Source organism: Phalaenopsis equestris, unplaced genomic scaffold (genome assembly GCF_001263595.1).
Source record: "Phalaenopsis equestris unplaced genomic scaffold, ASM126359v1 Scaffold000107, whole genome shotgun sequence".
NCBI classification, from domain to species: Eukaryota; Viridiplantae; Streptophyta; class Magnoliopsida; order Asparagales; family Orchidaceae; genus Phalaenopsis; species Phalaenopsis equestris.
Window position 1 is genome coordinate 15,753 of NW_018164549.1, and position 24,994 is coordinate 40,746.

The following is a 24,994-nucleotide window of genomic DNA, read 5'->3' on the forward strand; positions in this document are numbered from 1 at the left end:
TATTTCTTTCGAGATACTCTAGTTCAAAGGTTATATAGAATTTATTTCCTTAAAAGGCAATCCCCACCTTTATCTTTTTGTGTAACCGTTGGCTCATTGCATTTGCACCTTACATTCTCATAGCCATACCGGTTCAAACGGTGAAGTACCCTACGAAAGCCGCCCATCCGACCATCCAACTACCGGTCCGGTCCAATCGACCCGCTGGTTCAGCATCATTTACCCGGCTCTGTCTCCAATTTCCAACCGAAAATGCGCGCCGGCCGCCGGCCGGGCTTTCTCTACCCCAAAAATACCTTGCGGCTCGCAGCGCCCCCTTATAAATGCTCGCACCCGGCCCCCTTTATTGTTCCTCTGCAATTACCTAATTTCACGGTCTTCCGGCAGCTAATGCGATTCTTCTTCCCTGGTCTATTCTCATACCGAAACCCTAACCCTATCCATCTCGACGCTTTCTTTGCAAGGTCTTTATCTCTGTCCTTCTCTGGATTTCGCGATATCTGTTCAGATCGTTCCTACTTGTTTCCATCGTCGTGGTTTGGTTCGACTCTCTGGCGGAATCGGCTAGTCCATCCGTCGAGGCCGCTTTCGGTTGAGTCGGGTTTGGCGTTGTCTTCTTCGTCTTCCTTTGCTTCTTTCGAGGGAGCCATGTCTGTGGTGGCTAGCATGGCCGACGAGGCCATTTCGCCGGCGAAGAAATTCTGGTTAAAGGCACAGAAGGAGGCTATGCTTGCTAAGTACACCCCGTTTGTAGTCTGCTTAGCGTCGGGGAAACTTGAGCTGGACACTTTCCGACAGTACATTGCTCAGGATGTTCATTTTCTCAGATCGTTTGCCCGCGCGTAAGATGATGAGATTACGTTTCCCTGATTTATTATGCTTTATTGTCACCGTTAGTCTTTGGCCTTTGGTTTCTATTGTATAACTCCGCCCGCTAATGATGTTACTTTAGATTTGGGCCGGCGTTCATGATGTGCTGTTTATTTTTTTCGTATCTTATGCTTTAAGATTTTGCGGTGCATGATGCTACGTATCATTAATGCTCGTTTTCTTAAGGTTGTCTTGATACTGGAATCTTTTGAGGCGGTCAAGTGGTCATCTAAGATTATTGAATATCAATCAGTTTATTGTTTAGACATCATCTTGCTTTTCTTGCCGCTGAATGATCTTTTCCTTGTGCTTGAATCCTTGTTTAGGTACGAGAAAGCTGAAGAATATGCCGATGATGATGATGCCAAGGCCGCAATATCTAAATTGTGGAGAACTAGCACACAGGAGATGAAATTGCACAACTCTGTTCTCCAAGTAAGCTTTAGGTCTTTTTTAATTTTGAATTTTATTAAAGTTCAACTCCTTTCATTTCGTAGTAGATGGTCACATTTGCTATTTTCCCGTTTTCTTGCCTCCCGATTAATTAACAATTGTTAAATTTTTACTTCTCAAGTAATGCAGTATCGCTCAGCAAATATGAATTGCTTCTATGACAGATTGAAGAAAATCTCTGCATAGATATCACTAATATAAGATGTTCCACATTTTTTCAGTTAGGAGATTTATGTCAAAACTAGTAATTTGGAAGAAACTGATAGCTTTTTCTCCAGAAAGCCAATTTAGTATAATAAGGGTTGACAGGATGAGCATGATATTCTTATATTTTCATGCATAGAGAGGGTTAGAAGTTTCTCTTTTGCCTTGACCCTTCAAAAGGAAGCAGCTCATGATTTTTTTTTCTCCAAATGCCGAGGCTAAGGATTAACCAGACAAGAATGAAATGATTAGCTTGAAGTTTGCATTAAAAGTTTCGAAATGTTGATTGTAGTGTGTGATAGGTTTTTTGGTAGAACCACTGAATTGTTACCTCGCTGAAATCAGACAAATGGTAAATATTTTTGCATTGCAGTTTAGGTGCTTCATTTGTTATTGTTCATTTTTTTTCCATCGCACTACGTGCGCAGTTGCTATGATGTGCTGATCTTAAGCTCATGATGACAGTGATCTAATTCATCGGGATAACTTCTCATCACTTGCAACACACATTGTGGTGCTTTAGTGGCTAGGATCAGGCATGTGAAATGCTTTTATTTTCAATGAGATCAGTTTGAACTACATGACTTGTTAATTTAAATTTGAACATCATATGCTTGATTTGATTCAGTTTGGTGTAATTCCATGGATTTCTTATCATAGGAAAGGCTCAAGTATCTGGGTCTTGGATGAAATAGAGCCTGCGTTCTTGTGGAAAAGATCTTTTGTTTTTGCGTCTGCTACCTCAAATTATAAGGCCTGATGCTATAACAGAAACATTGTATGAGTTATATGCAAGCAGGCTAGTCTTTTCTTAGATGAAACTGTATCGTTTTATTTATTTATTTATTTTTTTTTTGTGTAACCTGAATTGATGTTTTGATGGTCTTTGCAAATATCTAGACTTGGTTATTCCCTTGATTTTCTCCACACTTGAATTTCTAGCATTTTGAATCACTATGGGGGCAATAACCACAATTTGGCAGCATATTTCTATTTTTTTTCATAGCATTTCTATTTCTTTCATTACTTTCCATTTACAACTTGTAAAATGTGAGAGATCCTAGCCCTCTTCAACTTTGTTAATTGATAAGCAATTAAGCTTTGTACGTTAAGTTTTGTTTGGGATGGTTGAATTATATTTTTTTTTGGCATGATAATTTTTTATTCTTAATTGACCTTCAGCTATACATAATTTTCTTATAATCTTAACAAGCTCTTATAAAGCATTTTGTAAAGCCGTAGATGGGCTTTCAATCAACTTTAGATAAGGATTCTTGTGTTCAACTTTGAAATGCTCTACTCACAAGTTTAGTAATTAATAGGCCTATATTTTTTTTTTCGTGTTCTTTTTACCACTAGGTTTCATAGGTTCAAATGCATTTAATAATTTGAACATATACTTATCAAATTATAAACAAGTTTCATGCATCTAATTTAATAGCTGAAGTCACACGAAAATACTATGACATATAGCACTACTGATTTTGCCCATTGGAAGGCATTCTAAGATAGGATGAAACCAGAATGATTTCATATATTTTTTTATAGTTGATGAGCAGGCCAGCAGGATTAATTGATTTTTTTTATGTATTTGCATTTCAAATTTACTAGAAATTTGTTATTTTTATATTATGTATTATTTTCGTGATGGTTACTATAATTTCTGGAATTTTGGTTGTCTGGTCATATTTTAAATGGTACCATTTGCTTTTAGAAGAACTTTTGAGTGAAATTTTTTTTGCAACCCATATTGTGGCTTATTAGTTTTTCCCGTTCTTTAAACATAACTTATATTGAGCATTGAACAATTCATATGCTTGAAGGATTCAACATCTATATTATGAGAATTCAGTTTAATGTTCTTTTATCCATTCGCTTTTCACTTTTCTCTTAAATTATATTGAATCTATAATTTTTCTTGCCTACTGTACTTCACTTTTGTATCAAAGCAATAATCCTGGTATTTTTGCACTCTCCAGAAATTTCATGCTCTTGCTATTTTTATACTTATTTTATTAATTCTCTAAATCATTGGTCATCAATAAAAAATTCTTACTTTTTTATTCACTCCATGCAATTTAATATTCTCTAACATCCTGTAATTGTTCCTCTCTCCACTCAAGCGCCACCTCTCTCCTCCTTTTAGGCAGCATTTTAAACATCATTTTGTACAATTTTCTATTACATACTTTCCCTTTTCCCTTTCTTGCTCTCTTCTTTTCTATTCGCTATCATACTACCTCTTGTATAAAAAAAAAACACTGAAATAGTTCAAAAACTATCCAATTCTGAATTTATAATTTAAATTCAAATTTAATTCAAATCATTAACCACTTTCTGGAATCTCCTCTACAAAAGTAGCCAAACTGTCCATTTTTTAATTTATAGTTTATTTTAAGTTAATTTAAATCATTGACCTCTTTCCAAAATCTTCTCTACCAAATTGGCGAACCACAATCCATTTCATCTCGTGGTTCTGCTTCTCATTATCGCTTGACTTCTAGGCATGAATTCCCAGGAATCCCATGAACCCTTTATACATTTGAAGTAAAGCTTTTGTTTCTTAGAAAACTGAGCTATCATCTTTTTATAAAATTAAAAGATAAAGATATAGTGTGAGGCTTTTTTCCTTCTCCAAGGTTTTTGATACTCTGAAGAATTGTCAAAATTTTTTCCTAAGATTATTGCATCAAGATTGAAATTTAATGTTCACTTGTGTTGCCATTGTATGAGAGTAATTTATTTGAATTAACATTATATTGTCATGTGCATGTGCTTGTTTCTGGTAGCTTTATTTTTTATATCTGGAAACTAATAATTGATTTTATTATTGGATTTATGGCCATCTCGTTAGTTACATTTCAGGATGCTTTAATGCATGTTTTTGTATCATGATTATTACATGAATATTGATGCCTAATATTGAATTAGTCTGGCTAAACATTTTGGGCAACTGAATATAAGGTGGCTATGTTTAGATCGGAATGCCTGTTAAATAAAGAGAATCGTGAAAACTTAGAATATAATTTTTATTAGGTGATGGAAAGTGAGAGAAGCTATTTGGCATATCTTTTTTTAAATGAAATAACTTAGAAATCTTGGAAAAAAAACCTCATGTAACTTCATCTATTACCTAATGGCTCTGTAAGGTTGCCACCTAATAAGAAAGAAACCTCCATGCACATTAAATGATCTAGTGGATCTGTCTATAATGGACCAACATGCTAATGATGGAATCTTCTTAGGTTGTCAAAAATGTCCTTCCAATAGATCTTCAGGACCATCATTATTGACTTGAGAATGCTAGGAAGATTTCAAAGATCTTAAGAGTATATGTAGACTTTTAAGAGATCATAAAAACCGTCTGAGATCTTGAATAAATTGTTATTCTATTGATGATCATGATGGTTAATTAAGATCCTAATTATCATGACATGGATCATTGGGTTCATTTTGATCAGCATCATGATGCATCTGAAGCAATAAAAATAGTTGATGACAACCGCCCTCCATCCTTAAGGGCAATGCATTTCTTGATTTTTGCATTTGAAGTTGAGGATTTCTTCTGTTGTAATTTCATAAGGGATCAAGATTAAATTGGTAGGAGCTGCTAATTGATTATAGTTAGGAGTCTTGAGCAAGAGTATCACTTATTGTACACCCTATTAGGACATGGACTAACATGAAATATAGCCTGAGAGAATTGTTTAATTCTTATGCCTATTATAATCTTTTAGTTGTTAAGAATTTGATAAGTCTAAGGTAAGACAGTCAACCTGTTGATGAATAATTAAATTGGTTTGAAGAATTGAACTTTGAATGTGATCAACAAGAAGAAACATCGTTAATATTTAGATTTGTAAGATGTCTTCATTTTGAACAAGTCAGAAGTCCAGTTAGTTGAACTTAGGACTGCAGATGAAGGCGTGGAACTCATCTTAAAATATAGTTAGAGTTGAGGCATCTTTGAGCCTGTAGTACTTGTTTTTTGTTTCTTCTATAGGGGGAGTTTGTAAATGTTAAAGACTATTTTTTTTATGTTCCTAGTGTTTCTATTGATAGCATCTACAAATGTTATAATTATTTGATTTATATGACGTTTTTAATTTCTTTTGGGAGAACATTGCATTTAAAAATTTTTAAAATTATTTAGCCATTGAATTAATATCCAATAGAATCACTCATCTTCATTTTAATTTTATTCTTTTTTGTTCTCAAATTGTTCATAATTCACACTAAATGAAGCCGTTCATAATCATATATTAATTTTTAAAGATGCTCCATTATAGAACATTTAAATTAAAATAAAATATTAATGAGTGCAACAAATGGTTTTTTTTAGCGTTGTGCAAGATCCTGTTGAAGAGTTAAATAAAAAGATACTTGGCTGGGTCTCCAATGTTTTCTTTTGGGCTTTTAGGAATTAGCTCCAATTATTTGATAATACAATAGTTTAACCGTTTGGATGATTTGATCTTTCTTCTTGTGTGTATGTGTGTTTTCTTTTTCTGTTTTATTTTGAATTACTATTGAATTTACTAATCATTTGTGCCTTTGGCATCATACAGTAGGGGGCACGTTGGGTATATTTGGTTTTAAATTAGTCTGAACTTACTTGGTTGTGTTTTTCTGAGGTAAGCTATTTTGCAGGATTGGGGAGTAGACCCTAGTAAAGAGATTCCACCTAACCCTGCAACAGTTAGATATACAAACTTTTTGGATGCTACGTCTGCTGGCAAAATTGAAGTAGGAAAGGGCGTTGGCAAAATTGTCACTCCTTTTGAGAAGACGAAAGTTGCTGCTTATATAGTGGGTGCGATGGTCCCCTGCATGAGGCTTTATGCCTTTTTGGGCAAGGAGCTTGAACCATTTCTAAATCTAAATGGAAGCGCTCATCCCTATTCGAGTTGGGTGAAAAACTATTCCCCCTCAACCTTTGAGGTAATCTTCAAGTTCTGACAGTCTTTCATATAAACAATTTATTCATGTATGTACTATGATTCCCTTATATTTTCTCCTTTTCTTTTCCTTCAGGAAGCTGCTGTGCAAATAGAAGAACTGCTTGACAAATTGAGTGTTCCTCTAACTGGAGATGAGCTGGATGTTATACAGAAGCTCTATCATCAAGCCATGAAACTTGAGATTGATTTTTTCTTAGCTCAGCCAATTGTTCAACCTTCTGTAGTTCCATTGTCAAAGCTGCATGATCCGAAGAAGCGGTTTTTTATAGTTTCCGATTTTGATTTAACTTGTACATTGCTTGATTCCTGTACCATTTTAGCAGAAATCTCAATTAAAAAAGAGGCTGCAAAATCTACTGATCTATCAGTTGCTGATAACCCAATCAATCAGATGTCTTCTTCTGATTTAGGAAACCTTTGGAGGGATTTATCTGGGCAATATATTGTGGAATATGAGCAATGCATAGAAAAGTTATTAGCAGTTGAAGAAGGTAAATATTGATCACCTTATTGTTAGTTATTTTCCCTACAGACTACTGTAGATTGTAATCATCAAATATAACTAAAAAAGTGTTCTTTGCGGACGGTGAACTGATTTGTTGTTCTTTAATTTGTTTTGTTTCCTCAGCTAAGACATTTGCTCCAGACGATCTTTATAATCGTCTACAGAAGCTGTCAGAATTTGAGAAAAGGGCAAATTCTAGAGTTATCCTATCAGGATTTTTGAAGGGAATGAATATTAATGACATAAAACGTGCAGGAGAGCATTTAAATTTCCAAGATGGGTGTTCAGTTTTTTTTCAGAAAATTGTCGGGTCAAAAGAAAGGCTGCATGCAGATATTCATATTCTTTCGTATTGCTGGTGTGAGGATCTCATAAGGTCTGCCTTTACATCAGGTATAATCTTGATTTGTACTGTATTACCTTTACCCTTTTTAATAGAATAATTCATTGATCTCGTCAATTGAACTAAATTTCTTGTTAATTTTAAACTTCAAATTTCACATTACAATATGATATTTGAGATGTTGTTTGGGCCGAAATTGCTTAATATTAAATGTTTACTTCTCAATTAGTTCTAGTTTCAAGGAAGTAAAAAGTTTGACCTAGTTAATTTTAGCAGACGCCTTATCCTTGGTTTTGCGGTCTTCAATTGAACTACATTTTTCGTTTAAGTTTAAACTTTGAAGTAAATTTTCAACTAGTCTTATTTGGCAGCTATCGTCAATTGGACTACATTTCTTGTTTCTTCCATCTTCAATTGAACTACACTTCTTGAGGTTGAAGTTTGTGTTGCAAAATGAATTCTCAATTGTTGTTGTTTTGGCCACAGCAGTTTAATATTAAATGTTCACTTGTAACTTTATTTAATTTAAAGGCAGATTTTTTTTTTTGGTTCATCCAAAACCAGTTCAAAGTGATGGTTTTATTGATGGGGATGTTATTAAAAGAATTCAAGTTGGTTGGTTAAAGTGGAGGAATGCTTCGGGCCTACTGTGTGATAGAAAAGTACTGCTTAGACTGAAAGGAAAATTTTATAAGATGGCAGTGAGACCTGCAATGCTCTATGGCGTTGAATGTTGGTTTTTAAAAGAGAAGCCTAAAACTAAAGTGTTGTTGAGATGAGAATAATTAGGTGAATGAGTGGCTTTACACTAAGAGAACAAATGCGAAATGAATACATCCGTAATAGGGTTGTGGTAGCTCCAGTGATTGACAAAATTCGAATGGAGTCGTCTTAGATGGTTTGGTCACATTAAACTTCAACCATCTGATGATCTGATTAGAAGAGTAGATGTTTAAAATTTAACTTATGTTAAGAAAGGCAGAGGTAGACCTAGAAAGACTTGGACATATTGTATAAAAGATGATCTTAATTTATTAGAAAAATTAAATGAAAATATGACACTGAATAGGACGCAATTGAGAAAAAGGATTCATGTAGCCGACCCCACTTAGTGGGATAAAGGTTTTGTTGTTGTTGTTGCTCATCCATAACCTTACTTTGGTAGGAGATGCTAAATTTTATCCTTTGATGGCACTGTAAAGATAATAAATTCACCATTTGGCCAATCACAATATTTGACAACAATTTTATGTCTTGAAGCACTTAAAGAAAGATGAACCAACTCTTTTGAAAATTATTTCAATGACTAAATAAAATCAAATTGCAACTTTATGGTCTAAACAATTGTCTAGTCTCAATGATTCATACTATCTAAAATCTCAAATGCATGCCCAGAGTATTGGCCACCACTCACGAATGTTGTCACTCCATTCTATCAACCAACCTCTCCATATCCTCAACCCAAAAGAAATTTATCCATGCCCTTGAATCACAATGTTTATGTTGAAATTTGTTTGCATCATCCATTTAGACCTTATACTACCTAAAGCTTTGATGGACAAAAATTCACAAGCTTTTTGTGCCATTGTCCTACTCTCTAGGAGATGAGCATTTCAACGCAAAAAAAGAAGACTGATTTTTATTGTATTTTGGCTTCACATTGGGTTGCGGCCCAATGGGAGGGGTCCACCTTCGTCCTAGTTATCCGTTATTATAAATATGTTGTTTTTTGTGTTATAGTTTAGTCTTTTTTGCTAATTTCAGATTTCTTGTTGTCGCATTTCTCCCTTGTTAGGTCTGTATCCAAGGACAGGTGGTGCTCCGGTTGTGTGCTGCTCCAAGGTGGTGACTATTTCCATATAATTTCTTACCTATTATCTTCGTCTCGTTGCCATCTTCCATGTGCCCATCTTTTCCTGTTCTTGTTGTTGCCAGCCCCTCCTGCAACCCCCCTCCCGCCTTCAAGTCCTCTTTCACCCCCACCTGTTGCCTCCAACCCCCATGCACCCCAAACTTTTGTCGCCAACCCTTCCAGCACCACCATCTACAGCCACTAGCCCTTCTTTCACTCCGACCTATGGTCGCCACCCCTATTAGCAACCCCATCTGCTGCTGCAACCTCCTAGACTGCCTCCGACCAGTTTTCCAGTTGAATTCACCATGTTCGTCCTTGCCTTAGGGTTCGTTTTTGTGTTGTGTTATTTTATTCCTGTTCTAAGTACCATTGTTGTGATTCTTTTTCATTTTAACAATGATATTTACATTTTGTTGTCTTCCGGGTTAACGCTGGTATCATAACTAGTCTAACCTTAGTTTTTTTCCTAGGATTTCTTTGTATCCGCTTTACCCAAACATCCCTCCCCACTGAAAGTTTAATTTCCTACTCTCATCCGCCTCTTCCAATCCCCATACCATAATCATGCTTTCATAGAGATGCATGCCTAAACCTACTCGAGCGAGATATAGCGAGAAATTCATTGATTTCAATAGAGGCTTACGGAGATTGATAATGGAACCTAGGGGAAATTACCCTCAATTGTGATCGAGAAAGTCGATAGAGATGATGTGAGTGATGAGGATGACAAGCCCCGACGTTTCATAATTCAGTATCAGAGGAGGTCGAGAGAGAAGGTTACATATGGAGGACATAGTGATTGAGTTATGGATCCCGACGATTTTATCGAATGACTGTAATTAGTTGAGAGGATGTTTGAGTACAAAGAAGTTCTAGAGGATAAAAGAATGAAGCTTGCAACCATCAAGTTAAAAAAGAGCGCTTTTCTTGTGGTGGGAAATTTACAGAGACAGAAAGAGAGAGAATAGTGACAAGATTTCCAACTGGGAGAAGTGGGGAAGGAGATGCAGAGAAAATACCCACCGCTTCCTTGCTGTTAGCATATATTTCTGAGACCCCACCACCTTATTGGTGGAGAAGTTTACGACACAGATTGACCAACTACAAATGAAGTGTGAGTTGGTCGAACCCGAGTAACATATCAAATTCCATAATCTGGGTGCCCAAAGCCCGCTATCAACAACGTGGTACGACTGCATCCCTATTAGTACTGAGAGATGTCCATATCTTAGCTTTGAAAGTGGAATGACAACGGAAACAAAGTGCATAACGACCCTCATTCAGACAATAGTCCTCATTCATGAAGTCACCTGCAGTTATAATCATCGACAGTTGTTCCTCGGGAGGTGTTGGAAAGACAGAATGCGGAAGTGATGAGATAAATCTGAGTAGAAAGAAGCAAAAAAAAGTGGCTCGCCCAGTACAGTGCCTGTTAGGAGATGTTCCATCTGGTCAATCAAATATTCCTACATTTTGAGACCCGCGAAGTAAGAGTTGCAATGACAGACATCGGATATCGTCGTGAGAGGTTTGGTCCAAGTGAATACTAGTCCATGTGCTATCCCTGCTTTGATGGTACTAGGGTTGTAAATGAGTCGAGCTTGAGCAAGCTCAGGCTTGACTTTTGTTCGACTCATTTAAAATTAGCTCTTATTCGAATTTGACTCGTGTTCAAAATTGTTTGTGAACTATGTGTTTGTGTTCGACTAGATTGATGTTTTCTTGTTCGTGTTGAGCTTGTGTTTGGCTCAAAATTAGCTCATTAATTTTTTTTACTTGTTTTGCTCATGCTCAAATTAGCTCAATTCAAATTTAGTTATTCAAATTAAGCTAATATTCTGCTCAAATTTTATTGCAACACCTTATTTAATTTAATTATTATTAAATTAAATAAATTAATATTTTCAATTTTTTCTTGTGAAAGAGTGGCTTAGCTTCTACTTTTATAGAGCTTTTCTCACACATTCCCTTCCTTTCCGATGTGGGACTAAAATGTGAGATTACAACATTACGCATGACCTCATGTCTTACTGCAACCAAGCCACCCAGAGGGGTTTCATTCCTGTCCCATGTGGTTGTGCCTTCCTAAGCCAAACGTGAAGCACCCAAACCAACAAACTTAATACACAGAATTTTAGGTTCATTTACATATGTAAAACCTAAATTTTTAGACCCATTTACATACATACCACCCAAATTCTATTTATTTACATACTTAACACCTAAATTTATGTTTTCTTATTATTATGCCACTTAAATATAATTTTAAAATAATAAAATTTAGCCTTTTTAATACATCTAAAAAACTAATATAAAAAGATATAAATAAATATAACTATTTAATTATATAATTCACCCAGATTAAATTATATAATTATTTAATTATATTAATTATATAACTTTTTAATACAATGAGTTGAACATGATCAAACAAATATTTGTTTATGCTCGACTCGTTTGTAAATCGAGTTCAAAAAAATTGTTCACGTTTGCACATTTGCTTAATGAATGAATCGAACACAAGCCATTTAATGATTCGAACATGAGCTGTTCGCGAATGACGAGTTTTTTTGACAGCCCTAGATGGTACCCAAGAAAGACAAATTGCGGAGGATATATATTGATAGTAGGGCCATCAACAAAATTACCATGAAGTACTGGTTCCTCGCACCTCACCTGGACCATCTCTTGGATGAATTGCGCTAGGCGTTTGTCTTTTCCAAGATCGACTTACACGACGGGTGTAACTAGATCTGAATGAGGCCAGAGGATGAGTGGAAGGCCGCTTTCTAAGACCTAGGATGGATTGTACGAGTGAACAATCATTTCTTTCGGATTGTCTAATGTGTACAACACGTTCATGAGATTAATGAACTAGGTGCTCTGGGCATGTATTGGGAAATTTGTGGTGTACTTCAACGACATTTTGGTATATAGCAGGTCTATGGAGGAGCACTTACAACTCCTTAGGGCGGTATTTGAGGTTTTACGATAAAAAAAACTATGCACCCATCTAAAGAAGTGTCACTTTCTGATAGTTCATGTTTTTGGGTTATATAATATCTAATGCAGACGTTCAGATGGATCTTACAAAGATTGAGACCATTGTGAGTTGGACTACACCGCAGTCTTTCACCAAGTTGAGCTAATTTTTAGAAACAACATCAATCATTTTATAGGTGATTCATTAGGCTTCAGTACCATCACTGCTCCTCTGATGGGCTTTTAAAAGGAGAGAAATTCCAGTGGACAAATGCGGCCCATAACAGTTTACCCCTTGAAGGAGAAGGTGATGTTGGCATCAATTTTGGCATTACTGGATTCGATCAACTATTTTAGGTGGAGTGTGATGCATTCAATGTGGGATAGTAATGTTTTAGCCAGTGTGGGCACCCCATAGCATTCTTCAGCGAGAAGCTGAATGAGTCCAAGAGAAAACATTCGATGTATGACAAGGTGTTCTATGCTTTTTTGAGAGCTCTTGATTACCAGAGCCACTATCTACTGACGAGCGAATTCAATTTGTTCACGAATCATGAGAATTTGAAATTCTTGAACATCCAGAACAAACTGAAGAGCCTTCACGCATCTTGGGTGTAGTTCTTAATGTTTTTCTAGTTCATGCTTAAGCACGGGGAGGGGAGCGAGAACCACATAGCACAAGTACTAAGTTGTCTTCACTTGCTGATCTCCGAGATGTAGCTTGGAGTTGTAGGCTTTGAAGTAGTAAAGGAACTCTATGGGACAGAGGAGGATTTCATGAAAAATTGGTAGCAGCGTCTGGAGAAGCTTACCGAGCAGTACTACAGAGCTTATGGTTAGTTGTTTTATTAGAGTAAGTTGTATATTCCTAGATGTTCGCTGACGCAGTTCATTGTTCAGGAAAGTCATAGCGGGGGACTTGCAGGATATGGAGTGGCACGTCAGACAATGTTAGATTTGTCATGTGGCCAAAACCACAGGACAAAATGCAGGACTTTGTACCCGATTGCCGGTATCGAAAGCATCATAAATGGATGCTAGCATGGATTTTGTGGTGGATCTCCCAAGGACGCAATAGAGAAAGGATTTTGTAATGGTGGTGGTAGATCAATTTTTGAAGATGGCGCGCTTCGTACCCTACCATCGGACGCTGGATGCATTGCATGTTGCAAATTTGTACTTCCGGGAAGTCGTGAGACTACACAAGATACCCAAGACCATCACTTTCGATAGAATGTCAAGTTTTCGAGTTATTTTTGGAGGACCTTATAAACTAGGCACTAAACTTTAATTCAGTTTAAGAGCTCACCCATAGACGAACGAGACGGAGGTAGTAAACAGGAGTTCGGGAACCTTCTGAGGTGTTTTGTGGGAAATAATGTTAAACAGCAGGATTTGATTCTAGCTTAAGCTGAGTATGCTTGCAACGGATCCATGTGTCTAACTACTATACACATCTCATTTGAGATGGGCAGAACCCGGTCACTCCGCTTGACTTGATACTTCTCCCACCGACATCAGAGATTAGTGAGGATGTGGAGGATAGAGCGCAATAGATTCATAAGCTTCATGAGGAGGTTAGGAAGGAGATCACTAAGCAGAACCACAAGTACTAGACACAAGCAAATAAGAATAGGAAGAAGGTGACTATTCAAGAAGGGGATTTAGTGTATATCCACCTAAAGAAAAAAGATTTCCTGTGGGAGCATTCAAGAAACACAAGCCCAGTGCAGATGGGCCTTCAGAATTTCGGAAGTTGAATGACAACATGTATAAAGTCGACCTGCCAGGGACTGTAATGTTTTTGCTATGTTCAATATAAAGGACTCAACATCGTACTGCAAAAAACTGAAGCTTCGATGAATAAATTCGAAACTTCCCTAATCTTGGGAGACTAACGCGAGGACTGGGGGCTTGAACCGACCAAACCAGTTTAATACAAAGGTTGAAAAAAACTAACCTTGTTTAAGGTTGGGCTGTCGCCCAAAAGGAGGGGTTTCCCTCCTAGTTATTCGTTTTTATAAATATGTTGTTTTTTGTGTTAGGGTTTAGTTTTATTCCTGATTTCAAAAATCTTACTGTTGGCGTTTCTCTTGTTAGAGTTGGTGTTGCTCCATGGCCGACAAAATTAGAGAGAGTCGTCTAAGATGGTTCGTTCACATTAAACGTCGACCATCTGATGATCTGGTTAGGAGAGTAGATGTTTTAGACCCAACTTATGTTAAGGTAGAGGTAGACCTAGAAAGATTTTGGGCATATTGTATAAAAAATGATCTTAATTTATTAGAACTAAATGAAAACTTAATTTATTAGAACAGAACTAAATGAAAATATGACTCTCAATAGGATGCAATGGAGAAAAAGGATTCAGGATTGATGTAGTCGGCCCTACTTAGTGCGATAATAGCTTGTTTTTGTTTTTGTACCGTTTCTCTCTTGTTAGGGTTGTATCCAAGGACAGGTGGTACTCCAACTATATCTTGCTTCAAGATGGTGACTATATTTACATAATCCCTTGCCTATTCTCCTTCCAAGCTCGCTACCATCTTCCATGTGCCCATCCTTTCCTCTTCCTGCTATCAACAACCCTCCTGCAATCCCCTTGCTGCCGCCCTCCTGCAATCCCCTTGCTGCCGCCAGCCCCTCCACCCCCTCCTGCCCCCCCACTTGCTGCCGCCAGCCCCTCCTGCACCCCAATCTGTTGCTGCCAACTGCCCCCATATGCCTCCACCAGCCCTTCCTATACCCCAACGTGATGCCACCACCTCTTCCAGCAACCCTATTTGCAGCCTCTTTTACCGCCTCCCACTAGTTGTCCAGCCGGGTTTACTACTTTCCTCCTTGCCCTAGGGGCTTGTTTGTGTGTTGTGCTATTTTATTCCTATTGTAAGAACCATTGTTGTGATTCCTTTGCATTTTTAGCAATAATTTTTGCATTCGGTTGATTTTTGGGTTAACTCCGGTATCATCACTACTCTCACATCTCATTCACTTCGCTCCCCACTTGGCTCTCTTTCATAATCTATATTTTTTTCTTCATCAACCTATAGATTTTTATCAACAAATTCATTACTGTTTAACTTTATTTCCAATATTGTGTAAGTTAGCCTCCAAGCTGTATTAGTAATTATTGACCGTCTGGATTCTGAGTATCCTCGTTTTGATGAACATCATCTAAAGTATCTATTGTCACCCTTATCTCTTGGCTTGGCCTTAATTTTAAGTGCTCAATCTGTTTTAACTCCAAATCTTCTAGGATAGCTAGCATGGTAGATCTATTTTGTGTCATGTTGGAATGAAAAAAAATCAAACGATGCATATCCTCTCTCTACCATACTTCTGGAATTTCATTCTGCTTATGTGTTATTATGCCTCTTGTAGCTTTGAGGTATAACCATTCACAGTTGTAGAGTAACAAACTTTTTTCTCTTCATGATACCTAAAAATAGGCCAAATTAGAAATAGATGTAACTTGCTTTAACAAGGTGAGGCAAGGCATAAACCCTAAATTGAAAATTAAAAAATTTTCAAAGTTAATGACAAGTTATGAATATATCATATATCATCATTATCATGAACTACAAATTCACATACTAATAAAAAGCAAGCAAGCAACACAATAATCAAAAGAAAGCAAATTTCAATTGAAATTTTAATCAATTAGTTTTTATTCTCAACTGAAACAAGTTTAATTTAAGCTCTTAATTAAAATTTAAATGTGTTATTAGGATCAGGGTCCGGATCATCAACTTCTTTTCTGTTAGAATTTTAAAAAAATTATCATATGTAATAATTCTACCATCCTCTAATTTAGTGTCACTGTCATCTTCAAAACCTTTTTCAAGGAATATCATTTTTTTTACTTCCTATATTAATTATGATGCTTCGTTTGTCTAAATATTTGACATTACTTTTGCCCTTTTTGTCTTTTTCACTCATCAACCATTGTTATTAGTATTCTTCGACATCTAACGTCCATGTCCTAGGCTCATACATGTTAGGTAAATCTAATCCTCAGCATAATTTTCAATCGAGTGAAATTTATTAATTCATGATAAACTCATTGCTGCTTTGATGCTTTGATTGTTCTATTTTTTGTTGAAAAAAAAAAAACATTTTGCATTGCTAAACACATTTTATTTTGATGCATATTTGTTGATGCTGGAGGCTGCAGTGTTTGATGGATATTGTTTAATTTTTATCTAAACCTTAAATCTATCCATTTTTCCTTTTGTATCATAAAGAAAATGACTTCCACTATCACATTTGAAATTAGAACCATCTTGCTGAGATGAAAGTAAGAACTATTCTTAATAATTTTCTCCATATTTATTTGAGCTACTTTTTAACATGTTCCAACACTTCTTTCACATGCTTGTTTCTTTTTGTTATTTCTAAGATGGCGGTGCCACTTTTCAATTATTTTGCTCACCTTTTCATATAGTTTTTAAAATGCTGCACCATCATTTTCAAATGCTTCAGCATTAAGGTATGTGCTAGCTAAGTTTTTTCATTTTTTAAACAACAGGTATTTCTCTTTTCTAAAAATTTACATTTTTAATAGATTTGAGGTCCTTGGGACTATTTCAGGTTTTTTCATTTCTTTAATTTTTAAACTCTTGTCACACATCCATTTAGCTAGTGCTTTCTTGTTATTTGTTTTAGATTTTTTTTTTTAAGTTGCTTTTGAAAATAAAATTTGCTAAGATGTGGTAGCTGTAAAAATTGTTTATCATTTTTTAAAGAAAATTCTTATAAAACGCACGATAACAATTTTAAAAAAATACTACTTCCAAAATAGCTTTATATTACCCACATCAATTTTTAAAAAATTATTCTCCTATACAATAACCCTTACAAAAAATTATAGCCACCCCCAAATAAACTAATAGCCTTTTTTGGAACTTTTTTTGTACTGGCTTTAGGCTTTGTTTGAAACAGCGGCAACGTTCAACAAATTTCTTTAAAAACTGCGTTCGTTCAATTGGAGGAGATGAGCTACGATCTGAAACGGCAAAAATTTGTTGTTCTTACGAAAGAACTTCGGGAGACGTTCTTCTCCCGCTGTTTTACCAAACGAAAATTTTTGTAGATGTCGGCGTTCTCTCCAACTGAAAGGAATTTCAACGCCTCTTTAAACAAATACTTAATTCCATATTTTCATGTTGAATATCTTCTTGTAATGCCACCAGCCATTATGTGCTAATAATAAAAAAAAACCAATCAAAAGGAATTGAAAAACAGTTAGAAAGGAAATTTGATACATGAACACTTTGACAGAACAAAAAACAAACCAATCAAAAGTAAAGGCAAAAAATTTAATTAAAACTAGATTAAAAAGAAAATAAAAATCATTTAAAAAAATAAAACTAAGAAAAATGAAAAAATATATATAAATAAAGGTAAATAATGAAATAATACATTTAACGCATTTTTATTGACTAGTTAATAATTTTCATATTTACCTCTGGAAGGAACAATTATTGTCTTATAAGGCAAGTGCGTGGATAAGTGCTCCATTGAATTGAAAAAGCCATGTTGAAATATTCATTCTATAATTTACATACAACATTAATAATGTTTAGTTCAGTCTATAATGAATGTTATCTCATACATGTGGAGCATAACTCTTTAAATAATTGAGTTATTTCTTTTAATGGATTTTAAATTGCTTTTGGTATGATAATAAAAGCATTTGAAAATAAGTGCGTATGAAAATATGTCAGCTGTCTCCTTAATGCCAAATAATTTTTAGTGGCAATTGCATAAAGAGCACTCAAAACATTGCTATTTACAAATCAAGCACCTCTTTCATCGATTTTCACTCAAATATCAAAATTCATGATAAAAACCCAACCCATATTTTATATTTTTATCAAATTCTCAATGTTTTGATAATGACACGTAAATGCATTGGTTTGATAGTTCAAAAAATCACCTAGGTGCTTGACTTGTAAATAACAATGTTTGAGGTGTTTTTTTTGTATGTATTTATCCCTAATTTTTCTGGTCATATTTAGCATCTTAAAGGATTGAACCAGTTCACACTACTATTTAATGTGTATATTTGTTTAGATTTTCGCTTTAAGATCCTTTTATTGCATAATTCAGAGCTCTTAATCTTTTTGTATGCAGTACTTTTTAAGATCTATCATTGTTTTCATGTTGTTCCTGATTCTTCAGTTGATGAATATCTTATTCAAGAAAATTTTCTTATGTGCATCACATCTAGATTATGTAGATTAAGTTTATTGTTGAGTAGGTTAGGCATAAAAAAATATTGCGTTTCATCTGATTATGGTCATTGTCATAATTTGGAAGCCTAGATTTTTCTATATTGATTAGTAATTTTTTGATATCCTACAAATCTTTTGTAATTGTTTTTTCAATATGTTCTAAAAATCATCATTATTTTTTTCTAAGCATAGGGGATCTGCAGTAAGAAAATTCGATGTCAATTAAATCTAGAATTTTTATTGCTATTTTAATGGGAACACTTGATGATTCCAATTAATCAGGGAAGGCTAGTTTTCCTCCAATACTCCTCTCTGATAGCATACCATAAGTTGGAAAATCATTAATTTCCCACAGAAACACTTCCTTTTATTTTAAGTCTCAATTTTTATAAGATGTCATACATATGCATGCATTCTTCTCATAAAATAAAATTTTTCTACTAAAAACTTAAGTAGACATTTATTTTACCATTTGGATTGTTTTGAATTGAAACTATCTCTTTAAGAAGCCTGTATGGAGTTATTATTCACATTTCATGGAGAGATTTAAAGATGTAACTATGGCTTTTCAGCTTGAATATGGTCAAATCAGACTGGATATATGAAGTGAAACTATTTACACATAAGCCAAGTCTAAAACTTTGTGAATTTTTAGCAATTTTTTTTATTTGTGTGATCTAAGTGCATTCGTGCATGGAACATTTGATGCATGACATATGACAGTAGGTTTTTTTTCATAACCTATGCTCAGTTGAGCTTATAAATGCATAGATAAGCAGTATAACCTCTTAAAGAGAATTTCTCTCTGTTTATGCTGTATTTTAGCTTGTAATTTATATGAAGGTGATCCGTAATTACTGCATTCATTCACATTGTTGTCATCATTGTAATACTTATGCATCCATTGGTACAATAGTTAATCTTCTTGCTTGTAAACTTAATCGGGACACTAATTTTATATCTTTGATCTCAATTTCAATACATTACATTCTATTTTAATGCTTTGCATTATGATAGTAACAAATAACACTTAAAGTTACTAATACCCATACAATAACGGTTGTTGAGTAGCTTGCAACATTTATAAAATTGTCTGGTCATATTATGATTAGTTTCTTCAACAGTGTTCAACAAAATATTTAACCAATTTGGAGGCCGGTGAAATTAAATATCATATCGTTGTAGGAAAAAATTGTGACCAGTTGAATCACCATAATGGACATCAGCACAATCTGTTTCATACTCCCTTTGTAATGTCCAAAATTAAGAACTCTTTGAAGTTTTCTATGATATAAATTTCATAGCATTAAAAAAATTTGATTTTTATGCTTAGAATTAAGGCTCTTATATTTTCCTTTGTAAAGGATAGGTGATTTTTACATGCCTCGTAAATTAAAAAATCAAACTATTAAGAAATTCATTTAATCCTAATCCTTTCGGTCTAAGAAGTCCATATTATATCCTAGATTAATCATATCTAATAGTCATGATCTGTGAGTAAAAAATATCTTAAAATGTATATCCTAGATTAATCATATCTAATAGTCATGATCTGTGAGTAAAAAGTATCTTAAAATGTAGCGGTTGAACATTGTTTTATAACCAAACAATTTAAATCCCCAAGAACCCAAATGCTTAAAAGGATCTGTTCGTGAGGCATTCTTCTGTGCTTTCCATACTGATGCAATAAATTAATCAATACTCTTTCATTATTTAAGTTGTGTTAGACTAAAACTTTCCCTTGCAAGATATATCATCTTTATAATTTTTACATGTAGTTCCAACGCACATTTTAGATGAATGAAAAATGAATGAGAAAAATTATTTTGGTAAGGTGTTACAACTTACATCACTCGTGTAATTACTGATTAGAAAATTTGCATTATTGAGCATGAACACAAGCACAAAGTGTGATAAGGAGGCCAAATAATGTCCTGAAATAATTTGGGACCCTGAATCCTAACTACAAATGCATGATCCATTTGCTAATGAAAGTTCATTCTTCGTTTGAAGAAAAACTTCCAAGTCATCGCAATCTTATTCCTTTCATATAATCCTTTTCATCATTTCATGATATACGCAAACACAAAGTGGTTTAAAGTCAAATTTGTAACACCATTGTATAGAGTCTTCAGAACGCCGAGAATTCAGCTAACAGTTGGTTGCCTTAGCATCCTATAAGAAAAAAGAAGAGGGCAGCATGAAACCATGGTAGAAATGCAAGCTTCAAGGCAAGGAGGTAAGAAAGAAAGTTGGAGAACTATACTTTCTTTTAACTACCAAAAGCTCATCTTAAATAGATCTTCAACAGAGCAATGGGACAATGATTGTCACCATACATTCCCAATTGATGATAGCAGGCCTCATGCACCAACTGTGCAATAGCTGGCCCATAGCCAGTTGTGTTCAACTAGTACATACCTAGCTGTAATGACCACCTGCCCTAACCTACTTTCTATTCTTAAGCTTATACTTGTTCAAATGCTTATGACATGAGATATTAACAATCATCATCAGCTGTTTCATTTATTTCTCCAACATAAATAGGCCACAATGTGCTTGAATCATGGAGTGCTAGAATGTCATCTTTGTGTGCCTTCATTGCATGTTGGTATGAATCATGAAGCAGACAAAATAGACCAGGTCCATTGCTCAATTCATCCAATCTCAGATCAATCAACTGAGCGCTTTGGTTTGAGCCAAGGTGCAATCCATGAAGGAATGGGCTCATATGGCAGAATCTTTCACATTCACAAGATCAACTTATGATATCTCAATCCACAACTCCAAGAGATGTGCATGTTGATGTCTTTCTTTATTGATTGTGTGCATGATAATGTATCAAGATGGACCATTAGCCCAAATTTTACCTACACTCAAAGATTGTTACCAGCATGCAACATTGATGTTTTTTTCCCCTTTCTTTGTGTATATTATTGGCGGCGCCCGTTCACATTCAATTAAATACGAATGTCTTAACAACCAGTCTCTTTGTGTCTCTACATATCCATCTTGTCTTGCCTAACTCAACTGCACTCATGAAACTTACTTATTTTATTATCCATGTTTTTCTTTCCGTTGATCTATTATGTTTGGTAGCTAAATAGTCATGCCAGTAACAACAAGATACTAATGTTATCCTCTGGCTTTCTAGTTTAGGTCAAGGGATTATGAAAATTATAACTCCATTTATAATTTAGCTTGACTGAGCTCATAATGGGTTGATGTACCATAGATTTCTCATCATCATTATCAGCCTTAGCCCATTCCCAACAATTTTGTCTATGCTTCATTTCATGGGATTTTTAGCTTCATTTTATTTGTGGAAAAAGATGCTGAAATTATCTGGTTATGCTTTAGTACTTTGTATTATTACCTTTTGCTTTGCATCCTTGAACAATGAATGCTTTTGCACCACCCTTGTTTGTTGCACGTCAAAAACATTGATCAGAATTGGATGAAAATTGCTATGGCCTTGAACAATTTCACTTCCTTCTGACTTGAGTGACGTCCTTTAGCTTTGCTTTGAAGCAATTAGCACTTGCTCTACTCTATGGTGTCCCGTGCTAACAATGATTTTTTGTGCTTGTGCTATGTGTGTGTGTGTGTGTGTATTGCTGCGTCATGCATCAGTGTTATCTAAAGCCATAGCGTTCTTTGTTTTTTATGTTTGAGCTTAGCAACTGATGCACACGTTTTAAGGTAAGATGTTACTGAAGTAATTTCTTTAAATTTTGTGTCATGATTGGAACATTAAGTTGTGCTATGCCTTTTCATCGGCCTATTCCAACAATTTGGGGACGATTTTGTAATCCGTCACTACTTATATCCTGTTATTTGTGAGCAGTATTAATTATATTTTGGACCTATTTTTTTTTGTTTATCCTTTATTAATTAATATTTATTTATTTGTTTTTGTTAAACTGTTCTTATTGGTGCGTCTTCCAATCTCCATTCCATGTGCATAGATTTTCTCTAGATATTGTTCCTGTACATTTCATATTATTACTTATTCCACTCTACTCTTTGATGAAATAGCCATGATTTTCTCCAACAAACTCTTAAGTCTTTTTAGACGCAATAACACAACGAAATAACGGATTATACTTTTTCATTAATTCAGTAGGTTGTATTGCTGATGTGGCTATACATTCGAATGACTTGGAATACAACGAGTCTATTTCAACTGGCGAAATTGTCAGAAAAATTGAGTCTCCTGTGGACAAACTCCCTGCCTTCCGGAGTATCTTAGATCAAAGCAGCGATGCGGAGCATTTGTCTGTGTACATTGGTGACTCAATAGGTGACTTGCTCTGCTTGCTGGAGGCTGACATAGGTATCGTGGTTGGATCAAGTGGGAGCTTGAGGAGGGTGGGGAAGCATTTTGGTATTACATTCATTCCCCTTTTTCAAGGTTTGGTTCAGAAGCAGAGAGAGCTTGGTTCTGATGGCTCATTGGTGTGGAATGCAAAGTCCGGTATTCTGTATACCGTCTCTGGTTGGCCAGAGATACAGGCATTCATTTTGGGGCATGAAGCTTTTTGAAAAGATTGTCGCCTTATACCACCTCGCCATCTGCTATACTAGAGAGTGGCGTATTTTTAAGACAAGCCAAGCGTTGCCGTATTCTATATTTGATCAACCTCCTCAAGGTTGTTTGCCCCATGAGATGAAGCCCTTCTGTGTTTGATCATATTCTTGGGTCATGTCAGGTACATGTTAACTGGGGACATACATAGCAAACAATTGTTATGTATTTTCATATCTCGCACCTAAACTTTCATATTTAAACAAATAGCACTCAAATCTTTAAGATCACTTAAAAAATAGCCAACTCACTTTTTAAAAATGGAATACACATTTTCATGCATAGGTTTAAAACATCAGTGTTATTTATGTAATAAAAGTTCAGGTGTGAGATAAGTAAATGCATAAGAATTGTGTGCCTAGTATGTCAATTTCCCATAATTTTTAGGCTTCTTTTCTCATTATTTCTAACGCGCTCATGCTCCTCGAAACTGATTTTGCTTCACAGGTATCATACCTTAAACCACAGCTATGGTTTCAATCTCTGGGCAGTTTATTTGTGCTGTGAATCATCCAATATTATGGGAAGATTTCTTTGAAGATATAATGATTTTTTTCTTTTTTATTATTGTGAAGATTTATGGGATGAGCTTCGTTTCTAATCGGGGATAGGAAGCTCATTGTACAATGTTTCCTGGTTTGAATTTTCGACCAAACCACCCCTATCAGTGCATGATTATCTGTTTGTTAGTATTTTTTATTTGTGCGTGCTTTCCTGGCAGGCTAGCACGCATGCATTTGCTTTGGCAAAGTGCTTTCTCAGACGTTTTATTCCTGACCGAGTCGGGTGACAATTATATATATTGTCAATTCAGTGAAGTTATTTGTATGCCTTCACTTTTTTTCTACTGCGAGCATAGCTTTAATGCATTATGACTGATCTTTCTTATGTTAGTATATGTTTAAGTCAGGCAATTAGTTGTAATGATGCCAACTGCAAATATTGGGAGAAGGTATTATTTACTAATCCAAATAAACACGGAGTACTAACTGAGCCGAGTTCGAGTTCATCAAAAGCATTGATTCTTACAGTCCTAATTGTTAACTTGCAGCAATTGGATGGCTCGCTCGTACTGCATTAGTGGTAGTAAGAACTTTTTGATCTTGGATGAAACAGACAAGGCTAGTGGACTACCTCTAACCGGTCAGGATCTTGACATCTTGTAAATGTATGCTACATCCTCTTGCTTATCAATAGAATGCATTAACATGCCATATAATAAATGTTTAATTGAAGCTCTCCTCTTTTTTTTATAAATATAGATAATTAAAATTTTTAGAAAATTAAAATATTTGTACCTTGAATGTTACTCTTTTTTTTCCTTTGAATCTTCTGACATATAAGATTTTCTATTAAAAGAAGCTAATCGTCTGATAAATATAAAACTTAACATAATTTTAGACATTTTGACTAGTTTTCATTCACTCTTACTTAACATACCTTTAAAAAAAACATAAAAATAGTGTCCAATAATACATCAAAGAAGATGGCTTGTCCAAGCTTAATGATGCAAAATAAATTTGCTTCTACCTGAGTGTTGAGTTTATCATGAGGATTTCATAAAGCTACAAGTGGCAAAAGACTTCTTGGTAAATAATACCAATGAATTAATACGAGAATGAAGAACAAATCTTTTCTTTTAAGTGGAAAGGTTCTGCTTCCCTTTGTTTGACGTTAGCACTAGTGCAATGAGTTGTTCATAAAAGACTCGCATGTGATCCTCTATAGAGGCTAACAACACCTTCAACTTGGCTACTTCAGCTGGAAGCTCTATTGTGAAAAGGTTTGGCACCTAGTACAAAATTCAAGCATTGCTAGATGAGGGGTACAACAGAATACTTGACCTTGCATGAGAAAGAGAAGTTGGAGGCAACTTGCCCTCCCAGTTGCATTCTGCTTGATTGCTAAGGAGGGCACTCTTGCCAACAATCTCGACAACGTAATCTCTTACATTATTTTTAAATCGCCTCATTAAATTCATCCCTATTATGCTAAGG

The 24,994-nt window shown here is 35.1% G+C and overlaps 1 protein-coding gene across 2 annotated transcripts; it reads left to right on the forward strand.

The window, feature by feature from the left end:
- Positions 1 to 229: 229 nt before the first annotated feature.
- On the forward strand, positions 230 to 23,841 carry LOC110020691 (bifunctional TH2 protein, mitochondrial). 2 transcript variants are annotated; one of them, XM_020718882.1, is made up of 7 exons: positions 230 to 842; positions 1,197 to 1,305; positions 6,178 to 6,468; positions 6,562 to 6,979; positions 7,117 to 7,386; positions 22,536 to 23,121; positions 23,445 to 23,841. In XM_020718882.1, exons 1-6 carry the CDS (start codon positions 253 to 255, stop codon positions 22,952 to 22,954), a joined length of 2,097 nt encoding a protein of 698 aa, XP_020574541.1. In that variant the 5' UTR covers positions 230 to 252; the 3' UTR covers positions 22,955 to 23,121; positions 23,445 to 23,841. The 2 variants fall into 2 exon arrangements, with proteins under 2 accessions (XP_020574541.1, XP_020574539.1); XM_020718880.1 differs by having other exon boundaries at positions 231 to 842; positions 22,533 to 23,121.
- The last annotated feature ends 1,153 nt before the right edge of the window (positions 23,842 to 24,994 follow it).